This window comes from Bos mutus, chromosome 8 (assembly GCF_027580195.1).
Source record: "Bos mutus isolate GX-2022 chromosome 8, NWIPB_WYAK_1.1, whole genome shotgun sequence".
Lineage (NCBI taxonomy): Eukaryota > Metazoa > Chordata > Mammalia > Artiodactyla > Bovidae > Bos > Bos mutus.
This window is the reverse complement of record NC_091624.1, coordinates 89,021,528-89,036,205: the sequence shown is the minus strand read 5'-3', so window position 1 is coordinate 89,036,205 and position 14,678 is coordinate 89,021,528. Positions and strand designations below refer to the sequence as shown.

Sequence of the window (14,678 nt, the reverse complement as noted above, 5' to 3'; positions counted from 1 at the left end):
GCAATTGTCACAAAGGATCCCTATAAGAGAAATCATGGACTTTTATGCACGGTCTGCGTAACATTCATTTGCCTGCATAGAGATATTCCTTAATCTTTACTTTTTAGTTATATTTGGAATAGTTTGAGATTGTCAAATAAAGCAATAAATTTTGGCTGATAAAGTTATGCAATATCTTGCTGCTTATTGTTGAGGCCTACAAAATATTTCAGATCAACTTAGCTTATACCATTCTATTTTAGATACAAAAAATAAATTTTTCTAAAATCATAAACTCTTAGAAATAAAGATCCTTTCACAGAATCTAATAATATGAAAAGACAAAGATATTTTCCCAATGAAAGAAAATGGAGGCCATCCTGTATAAGTAGCCGACACTCAAGAAGGAAGGCCATTCACTCTGCAAACGCTTGAAGACTCAGCTTCAGCACCTACTAGCAGAACAGGTAGCCCTGTGCCTGATTTCACCATGACCCACCGGTGCCTCCTCCAGATGGTTCTCCTGCTGTGTTTCTCCACCACAGCTCTTCCCAGGAGCTACAGCTTGCTTGGATTGCAAGAAAGGCGGAGTGCTGCGGTCTCTCAGAAACTCCTGTGGCAGTTACCTTCAACTCCTCAACGTTGCCTCGAGGCCAGGATGGACTTCCAGATGCCTGAGGAGATGAAGCAAGCACAGCAGTTCCAGAAGGAAGATGCCATATTGGTCATGTATGAGATGCTCCAGCAGATCTTCGGCATTCTCACCAGAGACTTCTCCAGCACTGGCTGGTCTGAGACCATCATTGAGGACCTCCTTGTGGAACTCTATGGGCAGATGAATCGTCTGCAGCCAATCCAGAAGGAAATAATGCAGGAGCAAAACTTCACCATGGGGGACACAACCGTTCTTCACCTGAAGAAGTATTACTTCAACCTCGTGCAGTACCTGGAGTCCAAGGAGTACAACAGGTGTGCCTGGACAGTCGTGCAGAGTGCAAATACTCACGAACTTTTCTTTCCTGATGAGACTAACAGCTTCCCTCCGTGACTGAACACCTCCCACCTGTGGCTCTGGGAAGGGACAATGTGACTTTGAGCTGAGATGCTTCAGCCAGCAGAGGCTCTTAAAGTAACTGACAGTGCAATGCACTGGATTTCAATGGACATTAAAGACTAAGCTATTTTTAAATTGATTTATGCGTTATTCATTTATTTAAACTTTTATGTGAGAAATAAATTATTTATGAAACAAAAGTCAACGTGGCGGTTTCAATCTCAACTTGATTTATGTGACAACACACATTAAAAATTGCAGAGCACCTTGGAGACATTCATTGCAAAACAAGCCTGCAGAGTAGTAGAGTTTCTGGCCCTGCCTTTGAGGAATTTAAAATACAAGGAAGCCGTGGGGAATGTCCAAGTTCTATGCATGCCCTCCATGTACCCATACAGTCTACCTGCGCTTCTCTTGTTCACTTCTTTAAATGTACCAGACAGCTCATGCTGTAGGGCCCCTCTATATGATGTGGGGTTTTTTTTTTTTTTTTTTTCAATTAAGGGAAAATGTACACCACTTAACATGTGAGAGTCTTACAAAGTAAGCCTTCTTTATGCCAACAAAATCTGGGCAAATTCCACTTAACTTATAAAATTCTTACTAAAGTAAATGAAAAATTCGGACCTTCTAAATGTCCTCAGTTGCTTGTACACTCCAACCCCTTATTTCCAACAACGTAGTCCTCACAAAGAGGTTTCAGGAACATGAGTCAAAAATTACTTAAGACTGTCTTGGGGGTCGTTAGAAACTGTCAAACATGCTAATTCACGCAATTAAAAATAAGGGAAAAGTCATCTTGAAAATATTAAGTTTATATTCGTAAAAGATAGAAAAGTAAAACGATATTAAATACTTGTTTTGGTACACAGAAATATAGTTTTAATAAAGTTTAACAAATTGCTACAGCTATATACAAATATACTTTAATATTCTATGCTTAAGATTTAAAATACCTTCTATAAATTTATTATAAAATTGGAAACGTGAAATATTTCATTTAAAATAAGTATATAATTCAATATAAAATTAATTCGAAAAAAGAAAGTGCTGTGCTTTTTAAAATATTCCTAGTTTTCAGCTATTCAACACTTACTCCCCCCACTTCAAGGCCGAATCCTTGAAAGACCCTGAAAATTCCAGAGCATTCCAGGGGCGCACAGTTCTTTGGTCCCCGACCCAGGTGGTGGCCGCGTTCCGTCTCACCCCCAGTAAGTCCCCCAAACCGTCCCATGGTTCTTTGTCCCCTGGCCACCGCTGAGTTCTCCTCTGTCTGCAACGCACTCCCAGGGTCCCCTAGCCAGTCTCATCGCCTTGGCTGTTTCTCACGTTGTCCAAAATGGCTCCAAGCCTGTAGTCTCACTGACTCCACCTGGCTCCGCTTTGTGCTCAAGGTCCTCCCATCGTCCCATCTCTCACAGTCTCACCCCCACCGCCGGGTTTTCTTGGTCCACATCGCGGTGCCACCACCCCAAGACGATTGTCTCATCACCTATGCGCGCTTTCACTCTGTCCGCAAAGCCGTCCCATCAACTCGAAGCCAAAAGCCTCAGCTCTGCCACCGTGTTTCATTTTGTGCCCAACGCCTTTCCGTCTTGCCACAGCGAATAGTCTCGTCGCCACTTCCAGGTTCCCCTGTGTGGACCACACCCATCCATCGTCCGGCAGTCTCATCCCTTCGCCGGGTTTAACTTTGTCGCAAAGCTGTCCAATCGTCCCACCACCAGTAGTTTTTCGCCACCGTCACGTTTCACTTTGTCCGCAACGCGGACTCAGCGTCTCAAAGCCAAGCAGGGCTCCCCTGTATGAGAAACGCCCTCCCATCACCCCATAGCCGATGGTCTCCTCGCTTCCGCTGTGCTTCACTTTGAGCACCAAGCCCGCCCATCGTCCGACAGCGAATAATCTCAGCCACCGCCGCATCTAAAGCGAGCGCCGCGCCGCCCCCGCTGCCCCACAGCCTCCCGTCTCCTCGTCGGCTTTCACTCTGTCCGCAACACTTTCCAATCGTCTTATGGGCAACAGCCTCACCCCCCACCCCCACCCCCGCCGGGTTTCACGTGGTGCAGGACTCTACCCCAGCGTCCTATCGCCAATATTCTCATCGCCTCCGCTGTTTTACACTCGCCGCAAGCCCTCCGACTTCTCAGCGCAAACATCGGTAGTTCAACCGCCACCTCAGGGTCCCCGTTTGTCCGGTCTCATCCCTACTGCAGGGCCGAAATGCACTCCGTTCGCAACGCCTTCCCATCGTGCCCTAGGCAATACTCTGCTAGCCACCGCCGGGTTCTCTTCCGTCTGCAACGTTCCGACAAGGTCTCACCGCCAGTAGGCATCGTCCCAAAGCCAGTAGTCTCCAAGCTGTCTATCTCAACGCCGGTGCTGGCTTTCGTTTTGTCCGCAACGCAATCTATCCTCTGGAAACCAAGACTTCTAGCCACCGCCGACTTCCCCTTTTTGCCCAACGACCTCCCATGGTCCCAGCGCCGATAGTTAGGCTCATCGGCAAAGCGGTGTTGCACTTCAACTCCAAGGACATCGCCCAAGGGCTCATCCCACCGTCCTGTTTCACTTTGTGCAGAACGCCGTCCCATCGTGCCATCGGGAATAGTCTCCTGGCCAGCTCCAGGCTCCCCAACCTGAGCAACGCCCTCGCACAGTCCCGGTAGACACCGTCTGTGCCGATACGTCTATACGATGAGACAGCGTCTCATCGCCGATGCTGGCTTTCACTTTGTCCGCAACGCGTTCGTCCACTCTTCTCAAAGCCACCACCAGTTTCCCCTTTATGCCCAACGTCCGCCCGTGGTCCCATCGCCTAGAGGCTCACTGCCGCCGCCGGTTTCCCCTTTGTGCACATCATTGCTGTCCTGCCTTCCCATCGCCAATAGTCCCATCGCCACCGCGGTGGTTCACTTTTCTTCAAACTGCTCAGATCACCATGCTCAGATCACCCAAGGTCTCATCCCCACCGCCGGGTGCATATTTGACCTCAACAGCAAATAGCCTCATCGACACCGCGGGAATCGCCCGCGATAGGCGATACTGTCATTGCGGCCACTGTGTTTCATTTTGTTCCGAACTCCCTCCCATAGTCCCACAGCGAAGAGTGTCGGATCCACCGCGGGATTCGACCGTCCATCCCGGCCCCCACTCCGCCCCCCAATCCTGGTAAAGCCAGTCGTCTCATCGCGGCCACTGTGCTCCACTTTGTGCCGAACGCTCTCCCATCATCCCACAGCAACCGTCTCCTAGCCACCGCGGGATTCGGCCGTGTGAGGGACGCCCCAGCAGGGTCCCACAGCGAATAGTCTCTGAAACACCGCGCTGCCAGGATTCCAGCGTGTTTCACCTGGTGCACGACGCCCCCCCATCCTTCCACAGCCTTCAAGCCAACGCCGGATCCAGCGTGTTCGCCACGCTCGCCCCTTCCCCCATCAACGCGGCACACCTAGTTGTCTCATCTCAAGATACCGTGTTTCACTTAGTCAGCAACGGCCCATATGAGCCGGCAACCAGTAGTCTCTTGCTCAACCTCTAGTTTCACTTTGGGCACAACGCTGTCCATCCTCGCATCGCCAAGAATCCCATCACCGCTGCCCGGTGCCTTTCTCTGAGCTGTGGCTTCACTCGCGCCGGAAGCCAGCGCCAATCTGTAAAATCAGCCTCATCTCGCTCAGAACCCCCGCCTTGGGGGTTCTTTTCCTCAAACATGGCCAGTTCGGGTTGACGTGTGGAAAGAAAGCCCACTACTCAGGCGATCTTTCCGAAAATGCAATATTCTGGCTCCCTACTCAGGACAGGGGAAACCAGCCCTTTTCCATCAAAGGGCTAATGATATGCGCACCCTTGAATCAGTGCTCCTATAAAAAGCTCTGTGGAAACTTTGCGTCCTGTCTCTCCAGCAGCCCCACGAGAGTCAACTGCAAACGCTCCCAAGACTGCGATTCGAAAGCAAAAACGGTCGAACCACAGCGTGCGCGCTCTCGCGGTCGCCGGGAGAAACAGGCTGTCTGCGGTTCCATCTCAGCGCTCTTTGCTCATCGTTTCGCGGTGCTCGCGCGCCCCCTCCCGGCCATCTGCAGAATCACTGACATTCTCTATGGCCCACATCCACTTGCTGGTGGAAGGAGTGATGCTCTGCTGCATCCCTGCTTGCTCTCTTCGCTGGACTGGGATCCACTGCCAGAAAAACAAGGAAATCTTCAAACACTTGAAATAGATGCAAAGGATCCGCCATCAGTCGCGCCTAAAGGACAAAGCCGACTTCAGATTTCCTTGGAAAAGAGAGATGATCACTCCAATGCAGATGACTCAGGGCCCCAGCAACCACTATCTGATGCTCCAGCAGAGCTTCCAATTCTTCACCACGGAGGACAGCCGTGCTACTCTGCAGCCCGGATCAGAGTCTGAAACAACTGGAGCAGATGCAAGGAGACATTCTGTGCTGTTCTCATTGGGACTTGGTGCCCGGGAGTATTTCCATGACATCCATCTCTACCTCAGGGAGCTGGAATACAGCCACTTTGCCTGAGGGCTGTCACAGTGGAAATTAAAAGTGCTTTTCCCTCATGTAAGAATCCTCAAAGAAATGGCAACAATAAAGATGTTTATATTTGTAACTCTCGCTAATGAATTCCATTATTGTTTCTTCCTGTTCCAAAGCAATTGCAGCTCCTATTTCCTCAGGCACTGAAAACTGGAATGAAAATCATGATTTTTCAGAAACAGGTGTGGACAGCAAAACAGAATGTCTTTTCTTGTATAAAGATCTTTTGATCATCCTTTAAAAGATCTCTTGATGTCTGTGGGACTAGTATTTTCTATACTCAGAGTTCAGAGTTTCTTTCTCATGGACAGGTTTTCAGGATCCTCTGTTCTTAAAATCTTTTTCAGTTAATTCTAGGTGCTATAGAGATAAAGAATAAACTGTGTGGATTTTCATCATAATAGAAACTTATCTTTCCTTCTCTGAAGAGTACCTTCTGGATCAGGTGAATCTTCTGGTTTGCTCACATTCAAAGGGTGATTCAGGGACATGGGTACCTTCTGTTTTGTGGCTTTTTCCATCATCAATATGTGACTCCAAGGTTGTCTGTGGTGCTTGGATCTAGTACACCCGGCAGTAAAGGGATGAAGTCTGGTGGCTCACAGGGGATGTTTCCAAGGGCCAGGACTATACAGGGTGAGAGCACTTCCTCTCATGTTCCATGGCCTGGATTTATCCTCATGGGAATCTCATTGCAAGCAAGTTGGGAAACTATTGGGTGATGAATGGATGAAGAGATAAGTTCAGGGTGCTGACTTTCAAAAATGCACAACATGATAGTTGAAAGTTAAGTGTCTGGGGGGCAAAATGAGGACTGCAGCCCAGGAGACAGCACATCAGATAGCTCTGAGAAGCTGTTCCAAAGACACACAGAGGGATATATGTGATTTTGGTGAAGGGGGAATACATGTAATCATGTGCCTGTTTTTTGTGGAAGTTTTCTGCCAGTGTCATGGAGGTTTCTTGGAGTCACAAGAAGCAGTCATCACCATGAAGGATTTCATGCTTTTCTAGATATGAGGAGATAGAAGAACAATTGAGTTCTTAAAATGGGCTCCTGAAAATCGCTAACCTTCTGAAGACTTGTTCTGCCAGTTTTCCCTGCACACAGCATGCCTCACTTCTGCTTTCCACCTTAGATTCCTTTCCAGGGGTGTTAAAAATCAGCAGCTGCAAGAACACGATTGAATCCTTGTAGGTAGATGGCAAGTGCCAATGGCACCTGCTAGTTTGTACTTGACAGGGCATGAGACCACATTTCACGTTTTCACTATTTGTTCAAATGAAGTTCTGATAGGGTCAAGGGGAATAAGTATTGTTGTTGCTTCCACACACTTCGTTAAAATACAATCTGACCCAAATGCTTTTTCTCCAAGTTCAGCTTTGGGGAGAACGACAAGAATGCCAGTCATAGTTCACAGTATCATCCACTGTTTGAAAGAAATATTCAAGCTGATCCCCAAAGGCATTGCCTACAGGAAAATATCCACAGTGTAGACACATTACAGGCTGTTTCCTTACTACCTGAGGGAGACAAGAAAAGAAGAATCAGGCAGTTCCTTGCAACTACTTGAGGATGACTGAAGAAAACGTGATGAGTGAGTCTTCCATTTGGGTCCAGGCCCAAGAGCCTCATCCTGATCTTCTAAATATTGGAAATGGAAAGTTGAAGACAGTCTTCCTAAAAATGAGCTTCAAAAAATATCTCACATATGCTGTGTGAGAGGACAAAAAAAAAAAAAAACAAAATTTTTGTATCCACAAAGAGTTAAGAGATAAAATTAATTGCAATTGATGAAACACTTTATAAAATATTTGACACATTACTATGCTTAGTCTATTAATACCACAAACAGTCACCTAATTAGTCTTGCTGTTATCCTGCTGATGAGGTAACATTTATGGTGCAGGAGAATAAATAATAGAGGATAAGATAGCAATTCAAGTAAACATTTGCTGTTCACCCTTTTATGTTAAAGTAGCAAGACACATGTATATACTTATTTAATATATATTGTACAAGTGTGTGTATTTATATATGTGTATATATTTTTGTTCAGTCGCTTAGTTATATCCAACTGTCTGTGACCCCATGAACTGTAGCATGCCAGGCTTCCCTGTCCTTCACTATCTCCCAAGTTTGCTCAAACTCATGTCCATTGAGTCAGTGATGCCAAGCAACCAACTCATCCTCTGTCACCCCTTCTCCTCCTGCCCTCAATCTTCCACAGCATCAGGGTCATTTTCAAAGGGTCAGTTTCTTCTCAGCAGGTGGCCAAAGCATTAGAGCTGCAGCTTCAGCACCAGTCCTTTCAATGCATATTCAGGGTTGATCTCTTTTAGGATTGACTGGTTTGATGTCCTTGCAGTCCAAGAGACTCTCAAGAATCTTCTTCAGTACCACAGTTCAAAAACATGAATTCTTCAGCGCTCAGCTTTCTTTTTGGTCCAAATGACATCCATACATGACTACTGGAAAAACCATAACTTTGACTACGTGGACGCTTTGTTGGCAACATGGTATCTCTGCTTTTTAACACACTGTCTATATTTCTCATAAAATTTCTTCCAAGGAGAAAGAGTCTTTTAATTTTGTGGCTGCATTCACTGTCCGTCCACAGTAATTTTGGACCCCAAGAAAATAAAATCTGACAGTGTTGCCACTTTTTCCCCATCTATTTGCCATGAAGTGATGGGACTGTATGCCATGATCCTCATTTTTTGAATGTTGATACAACTATATATGTATAGGTATTTTTGGGGGTCTGATTTAGCTGTACCTCAAACTGGTTCTCTAGAAACGTGGTTAATTTAGGTCAGGGAAACCATAGATGTTATAGAGATTCTGTTTTACATGATAGCAGAAGATTTTCAAAATTTGAATTTTTGAAATTGCTATTATGGTGGAAAATTTATGTACTGCGATTGGCATATTCATTCCAAAAAATCCTCTCTGTTTTGTTTTCCATGCGTGCAATCTGAATTGTGATACACAGAATGAAATATTCTAAATACAAAAGAAATGTTTCAACAATTAGAACATTTAAATAGAATTTGTGACTACAACAGTTCCATGTGAAATCCTGATGCTTTTCTAAGTTAAAATTAATGAAACTCTATGTGAACTTACAATTTAACAGATGAGATGGCACTAGTGGTAAAGAATCTGCCTGCCACTGCAGGAGACAGGTGATGCGGGTTCCATCCCTAGGGTGGGAAGATCCCCTCTATAAGGAAATGACAACCCACTCCAGTATTCTTGTCAGAGGACCCTGGCAGGCTACTGTTCACGGGGACACAAAGAGTCAGAAGCGACTGATGGACCAAACAACAACAACCATGCAGAAAAGTATAAAACTAGAGAAACACAAAGGAAAGTTTGTGTGTGATTTTCGATGTTATTATGGTTCACATAAGAAAACAACATACCTCCTGTAGTTCCCACGTTATCACTGGAAGTCCCAATGCTGGAATGTTTCTACATTTAGTTAAAATATAATAATGAAAATGATTCAGTGTCTTATATGTGTTCAGTTCAGTTCAGTCGCTCACTCGTGTCCGACTACAGTTCAGTCGCTCAGTCGTCTCTGACTCTATACAAACCCATGAACTGCCGCACACCAGGCCTCGCTGTCCATCACCAAATCCCGCGGAGTTCACTAAAATCACCTCCATCAAGTCAGTGATGCCATCCAGCCATCTCATCCTATGTTGTCCCCTTCTCCTCCTGCCTCCAATCCATCCTGCCTCAGAGTCTTTTCCAATGAGTCAACACTTCGAATGAGGTGGCCAAAGTACTGGAGTTTCAGCGTTAGCATCATTCCCTCCAAAGAACTCCCAGGGCTAATCTCCTTCAGAATGGACTGGTTGGATCTCCCTGCAGTCCAGGGGACTCTCAGGAGTCTTCTACAACACCACAGTTCAAAAGCATCAATTCTTTGGCACTCAGCTTCCTTCACAATCCTACTCTCACATCCATAATGACCAATGGAAAAACCATAGCCTTGACTAGACGGACCTTTGTTGACAAAGTAATGTCTCTGCTTTGGAATATGCTATCTAGGCTGGTCATAACTTTTCTTCCAAGGAGTAAGCGTCTTTTAATTTCATGGTTGCAGTCACCATCTGCAGTGATTTTGCAGCCCCAAAAAATAAAGTCTGACACTGTTTCCACTGTTTCCCCATCTGTTTGCCATGAAGTGATGGGACCAGATGCCATGATCTTTGTTTTCTGAATGTTGAGCTCAAAGCCAACTTTTTCACTCTCCTCTTTTACTTTCATCAAGAGGCTTTTTAGCTCCTCTTCACTTTCTGTCATAAAGGTGGTGTCATCTGCATATCTGAGGTTACTGATATTTCTCCTGGCAATCTTGATTCCAGCTTGTGTTTTTCCAGCCCAGCGTTTCTCATATGTGTAATAAAATTCAAAAAATTTATAATCCTCCTTGGAAACCATGTTAGATCTGAAATACTATCAAGAACATGAGAAAAGTACCTTACCTTATTTTTTAAATTGTACATCATTTGTAGCTCATCAAAAACAAATATATGAGTCATGTATGTTTCATCAAGAAAAATAATAAAACAATAGAAAAATATGTAATTCACTTTATGGAAGTGAAAAAATGGATAGGTTTAATGTATGAAATTCATACTTTGAAAAAAATGATATGGTCATAAAATGTCCATGGTAAGGATATAAAAATAGAGGGAAAATGGCTAATGCATGTAATAATGAAAATCCATTTTTTCCCATTATTGAAAAAGAAGATGAATACGTGCGTCTAGGAACATACATTTCACATTACTAGAATCACTAGTGTGAATGGGAATTGTTTTTTCTTCACTTCTGTATTTGCTACTTTGTGTTTAAATTGGCAGGACAGCTCACTGTTCTTTGATTTCTAATTTCCTGCCTTCTTCCCAGCTGGAGTTCAGAGGAAACCAATATAGCCAATCTCTAAACTCAATATGCCAGGAAATTTGGAAAACTCAGCAGTGGCCATGGGACTGGAAAAGCTCAGTTTTCATTCCAGTCCCTAAGAAAGGCAATGCCAAAGAATGCTCAAACTACTGCACAATTGCATTCATCTTACACACTAGCAAAGGAATGCTCAAAATTCTCAAAGCCAGGCTTCAACAATACATGAACTGTGAACTTCCAGATGTTCGAGCTGGTTTTAGAAAAGACAGAGGAACCAGAGAATAAATTGCCAACATCCGCTGGATCATGGAAAAAGCAAGAGAGTTCCAGAAAAACATCTATTTCTGCTTTATTGACTATGCCAAAGCCTTTGACTATGTGGATCACAATAAACTGTGGAAACTTCTGAAAGAGATGGGAATCCCAGACCACCTGACTGCCTCTTGAGAAATCTGTATGGAGGTCAGGAAGCAACAGTTAGAACTGGACATGGAACAACAGACAGGTTCCAAATAGGAAAAGGAGTACGCGAAGGCTGTATATTATCACCCTGCTTATTTAACTTATATATAGAGTACATCATGAGAAACACTGGGCCAGATGAAGCACAAGCTGGAATCAAGATTGCCGGGAGAAATATCAATAACCTCAGATATGCAGATAACACCACCCTTAAGGCAGAAAGTGAAGAACAAAAGAGTCTCTTGAGAACATGAAAAAGGAAAGAGTCCGCTTAAACCTCAACTTTCAGAAAACTAAGATCATGGCATCTGGTCTCATCACTTCATGGCACATAGTGGAGAAACAGTGGAAACTGTGGCAGACTTTATTTTCTGGGGCTCCAAAACCACTGCAGATGGTGACCTGCAGACATGGAATAAAAAGCTTACTCCTTGGAAGAAAAGTTATGACCAACCTAGACAGCATATTAAAAAGTAGAGACATACTTTGCCAACAATGGTCCATCTAGTCAAAGCTATGGTTTTTCCAGTAGTCATGTATGAATGTGAGAGTTGGACTATAAAGAAAGCTGAGCGCTGAAGAACTGATGTGCTTGAACTGTGGTGTTGGAGAAGATTCTTGAGAGTCCCTTGGACTGCAAGGAGATGAAACCAGTCCATCCTAAAGGAAATCAGTTGAATGTTCATTGGAAGGACTGACATTGAAGCTGAAACGTGAATACTTTGGCCACTTGATTTGAAGAGTTGACTAATTTGAAAAGACCTTGATGCTGGGAAAGATTTATGGAGGAAGGAGAAGGGGACGACAGAAGATGAGATGGTTGGATGTCATCACCGACTCAATGGACATGAGTTTGCGTAAACTCCGGGAGTTGGTGATGGACAGGGAAGCCTGGCATGCTGCAGTCCATGGGATTGCAAAGAGCAGGATACGACTGAGCTGAGCCACTGAACTGAACTGAACTGAAGCCAGTATTTGACTACAGCCCATAGATGGAAGTGTAACTCCAGTTCCTGTTTGTTCATGAATGCATCACTCACTAGTCAACCAAGACTACAAGGCTGAGGACCTAGAACACAGAGATGGAGGTTGCCTCAGCTCTTCATTCTCTCAGTACTGTAGCTTGCTCCTTGCTCTAGTCCAATGCTGGATAACGGATCCCTGAAGAAAGGCCATCAAAGACTTCCAGGGACAGATGGAGAGCCTGGTGTGATGAAGTAACCCCTGCCGCTTAAACTCTCCTCTCAGACCTCACCTGGTTCACCTGCTTTCTTGGTTAAAGCTTGCGGGGTAGTTTTATGAGAGAGTCTGTGTGACACTGAACGTAGATTTCCCCGTGGTTTCCTTAGTTGTACATGTACCTGGATGCAGTCTCTATAGACGTGTTGAAGAACAGGTCAGGAGACCTGATGTCTAATGATGGCAAGAGCATCATCATCATTCAAAAAGATTTTGACTCCCAGGATGAGAACTGCCTTCAGAGCAAGTTTACAAGCTAGATAGGAAGATGAAACTCATTGCTATATTCTCATATGCTTCACCTTAAAGTGAGAATTGTTTCATTCAAATTGATTAGGGCCTTAGTAACCACAGGACTCCAAAAATTGCCAATCATCATATTTGGAATACATGGCACTCATTTTGCAAACTGCATCCACTTTCCATCATTCTAACAGCATTCAAACTTAATGTGTTTTCATTTTCTTAAGTAAACAATGTGTTTTCCTTTAACTTTTAGACATTCCCCTGGGTTTACACTTGACCATAGCTTCACATGCATCTCTAGTCCTATCAAGTCTCTTGTGAGCATTTGCTGTGTTGATGAAAAGCAACAGTCCTAGTAAGAACTACAAGTGAGTAGTCACATGAGTGGAAGGTACTTTAAAGAGTTTGTTATTATTTTGGCTGTGCCATGTGGCTTAAGAGGCATTAGTTTCCTGACTGGGGATCGAACCCAGGCCCACAGCAGTGAAAACTTTGAGTCCTAACCACTGACGGCCAAGGAAGTCTCAAATTACTTTAAATTTTGCAGTTTTCGTTCTTTAGTTTTTCATTCAAGGATTCAGAGAAAGTCTAAATTGCTTTAACATTACATATTTACTAAAATAAATGACTGTTGGAGAACTGAATGGAGTATGACAAGAGTCAAAACCCATGTAAAAGTCATGTTAAAAGTAAAGCATAAATCCAACACATTTGAGACACAAAATGATAAAGGTTAAAATAATAAAAAATTCATAGAATCTGCTTAAACATTAAAGATGCTATCGATTGATTTAATACACAAACTCCATTATTACTTGGAAGAGGAAGAAAAACCTAAAATCAAATAATCAGATCAGATCAGATCAGTCGCTCAGTCGTGTCCGACTCTTTGCAATCCCCATGAATCAGAAGCACGCCAGGCCTCCCTGTCCATCACCAACTCCCGGAGTTCACTCAGACTCATGTCCATCGAGTCAGTGATGCCATCCAGCCATCTCATCCTCTGTCTTCCTCTTCTCCTCCTGCCCCCAATCCCTCCCAGCATCAGAGCCTTTTCCAATGAGTCAACTCTTCACATGAGGTGGCCAAAGTACTGGAGTTTCAGCTTTAGCATCATTCCTTCCAAAGAAATCCCAGGGCTGATCTCCTTCAGAATGGACTGGTTGGATCTCCCTGCAGTCCAAGGGACTCTCAAGAGTCTTCTCCAACACCACAGTTCAAAAGCATCAATTCTTCGGTGCTCAGCCTTCTTCACAGTCCAACTCTCACATCCATACATGACCACAGGAAAAACCATAGCCTTGACTAGACAAACCTTTGTTGGCAAAGTAATGTCTCTGCTTTGGAATTTGCTATCTAGGTTGGTCATATCTTTCCTTCCAAGGAGTGAGCGTCTTTTAATTTCATGGCTGCAGTCACCATCTGTAGTGATTTTGGAGCCCAGAAAAATAAAGTCTGACACTATTTCCACTGTTTCCCCATCTATTTCCCATAAAGTGGTGGGACCAGATGCCATGATCTTCATTTTCTGAATGTTGAGCTTTAAGGCAACTTCTTCAGTCTCCACTTTCAGTTTCATCAAGAGGCTTTTTAGTTCCTCTTCACTTTCTGCCATAAGGGTGGTGTCGGCTGCATATCTGAGGTTATTGTTATTTCTCCCGGCAATCTTGATTCCAGCTTTTGTTTCTTCCAGTCCAGCATTTCTCATGAATGTACTCTGCATATAAGTTAAATAAAGAGGGTGACAATATACACCCTTGACATACTCCTTTTCCTGTTTGGAACCAGTCTGTTGTTCCATGTCCAGTTCTAACTGTTGCTTCCTGACCTGCATACAAATTTCTCCAGAGGCAGATCAGGTGGTCTGGGATTCCCATCTCTTTCAGAATTTTCCAAGTTTATTGTTATCCACACAGTCAAAGGCTTTGGCATAGTCAATAAAGCAGAAATAGATGTTTTTCTGGAACTCTCTTGCTTTTTCCATGATCCAGCGGATGTTGGCAATTTGGTCTCTGGTTCCTCTGCCTTTTCTAAAACCAGCTTGAACATCAGAAAGTTCACGGTTCACATATTGCTAAAGCCTGGCTTGGAGAATTTTGAGCATTACTTTACTAGCATGTGAGATGAATGCAATTGTGTGGTAGTTTGAGCATTCTTTGGCATTGCCTTTCTTTGGGATTGGAATGAAAACTGAGCTTTTCCAGTCCTGTGGCCACTGCTGAGTT

General features: G+C 44.1%; 2 protein-coding genes across 2 annotated transcripts; both read left to right on the top strand.

Moving 5' to 3' along the window:
• The first annotated feature begins 415 nt into the window (after positions 1-415).
• LOC102284581 (interferon beta-3) lies at positions 416-1,027 on the top strand. The gene has a single exon (XM_005910553.3). The coding sequence runs from the start codon at positions 470-472 to the stop codon at positions 1,025-1,027; it is 558 nt and encodes a 185-aa protein (XP_005910615.2). The 5' UTR covers positions 416-469.
• Positions 1,028-5,255: 4,228 nt separating this feature from the next.
• Positions 5,256-5,567, top strand: LOC138988851 (interferon tau-like). Its single transcript, XM_070374943.1, has one exon. It carries the CDS (start codon positions 5,256-5,258, stop codon positions 5,565-5,567), a length of 312 nt encoding a protein of 103 aa, XP_070231044.1.
• Positions 5,568-14,678: the final 9,111 nt, after the last annotated feature.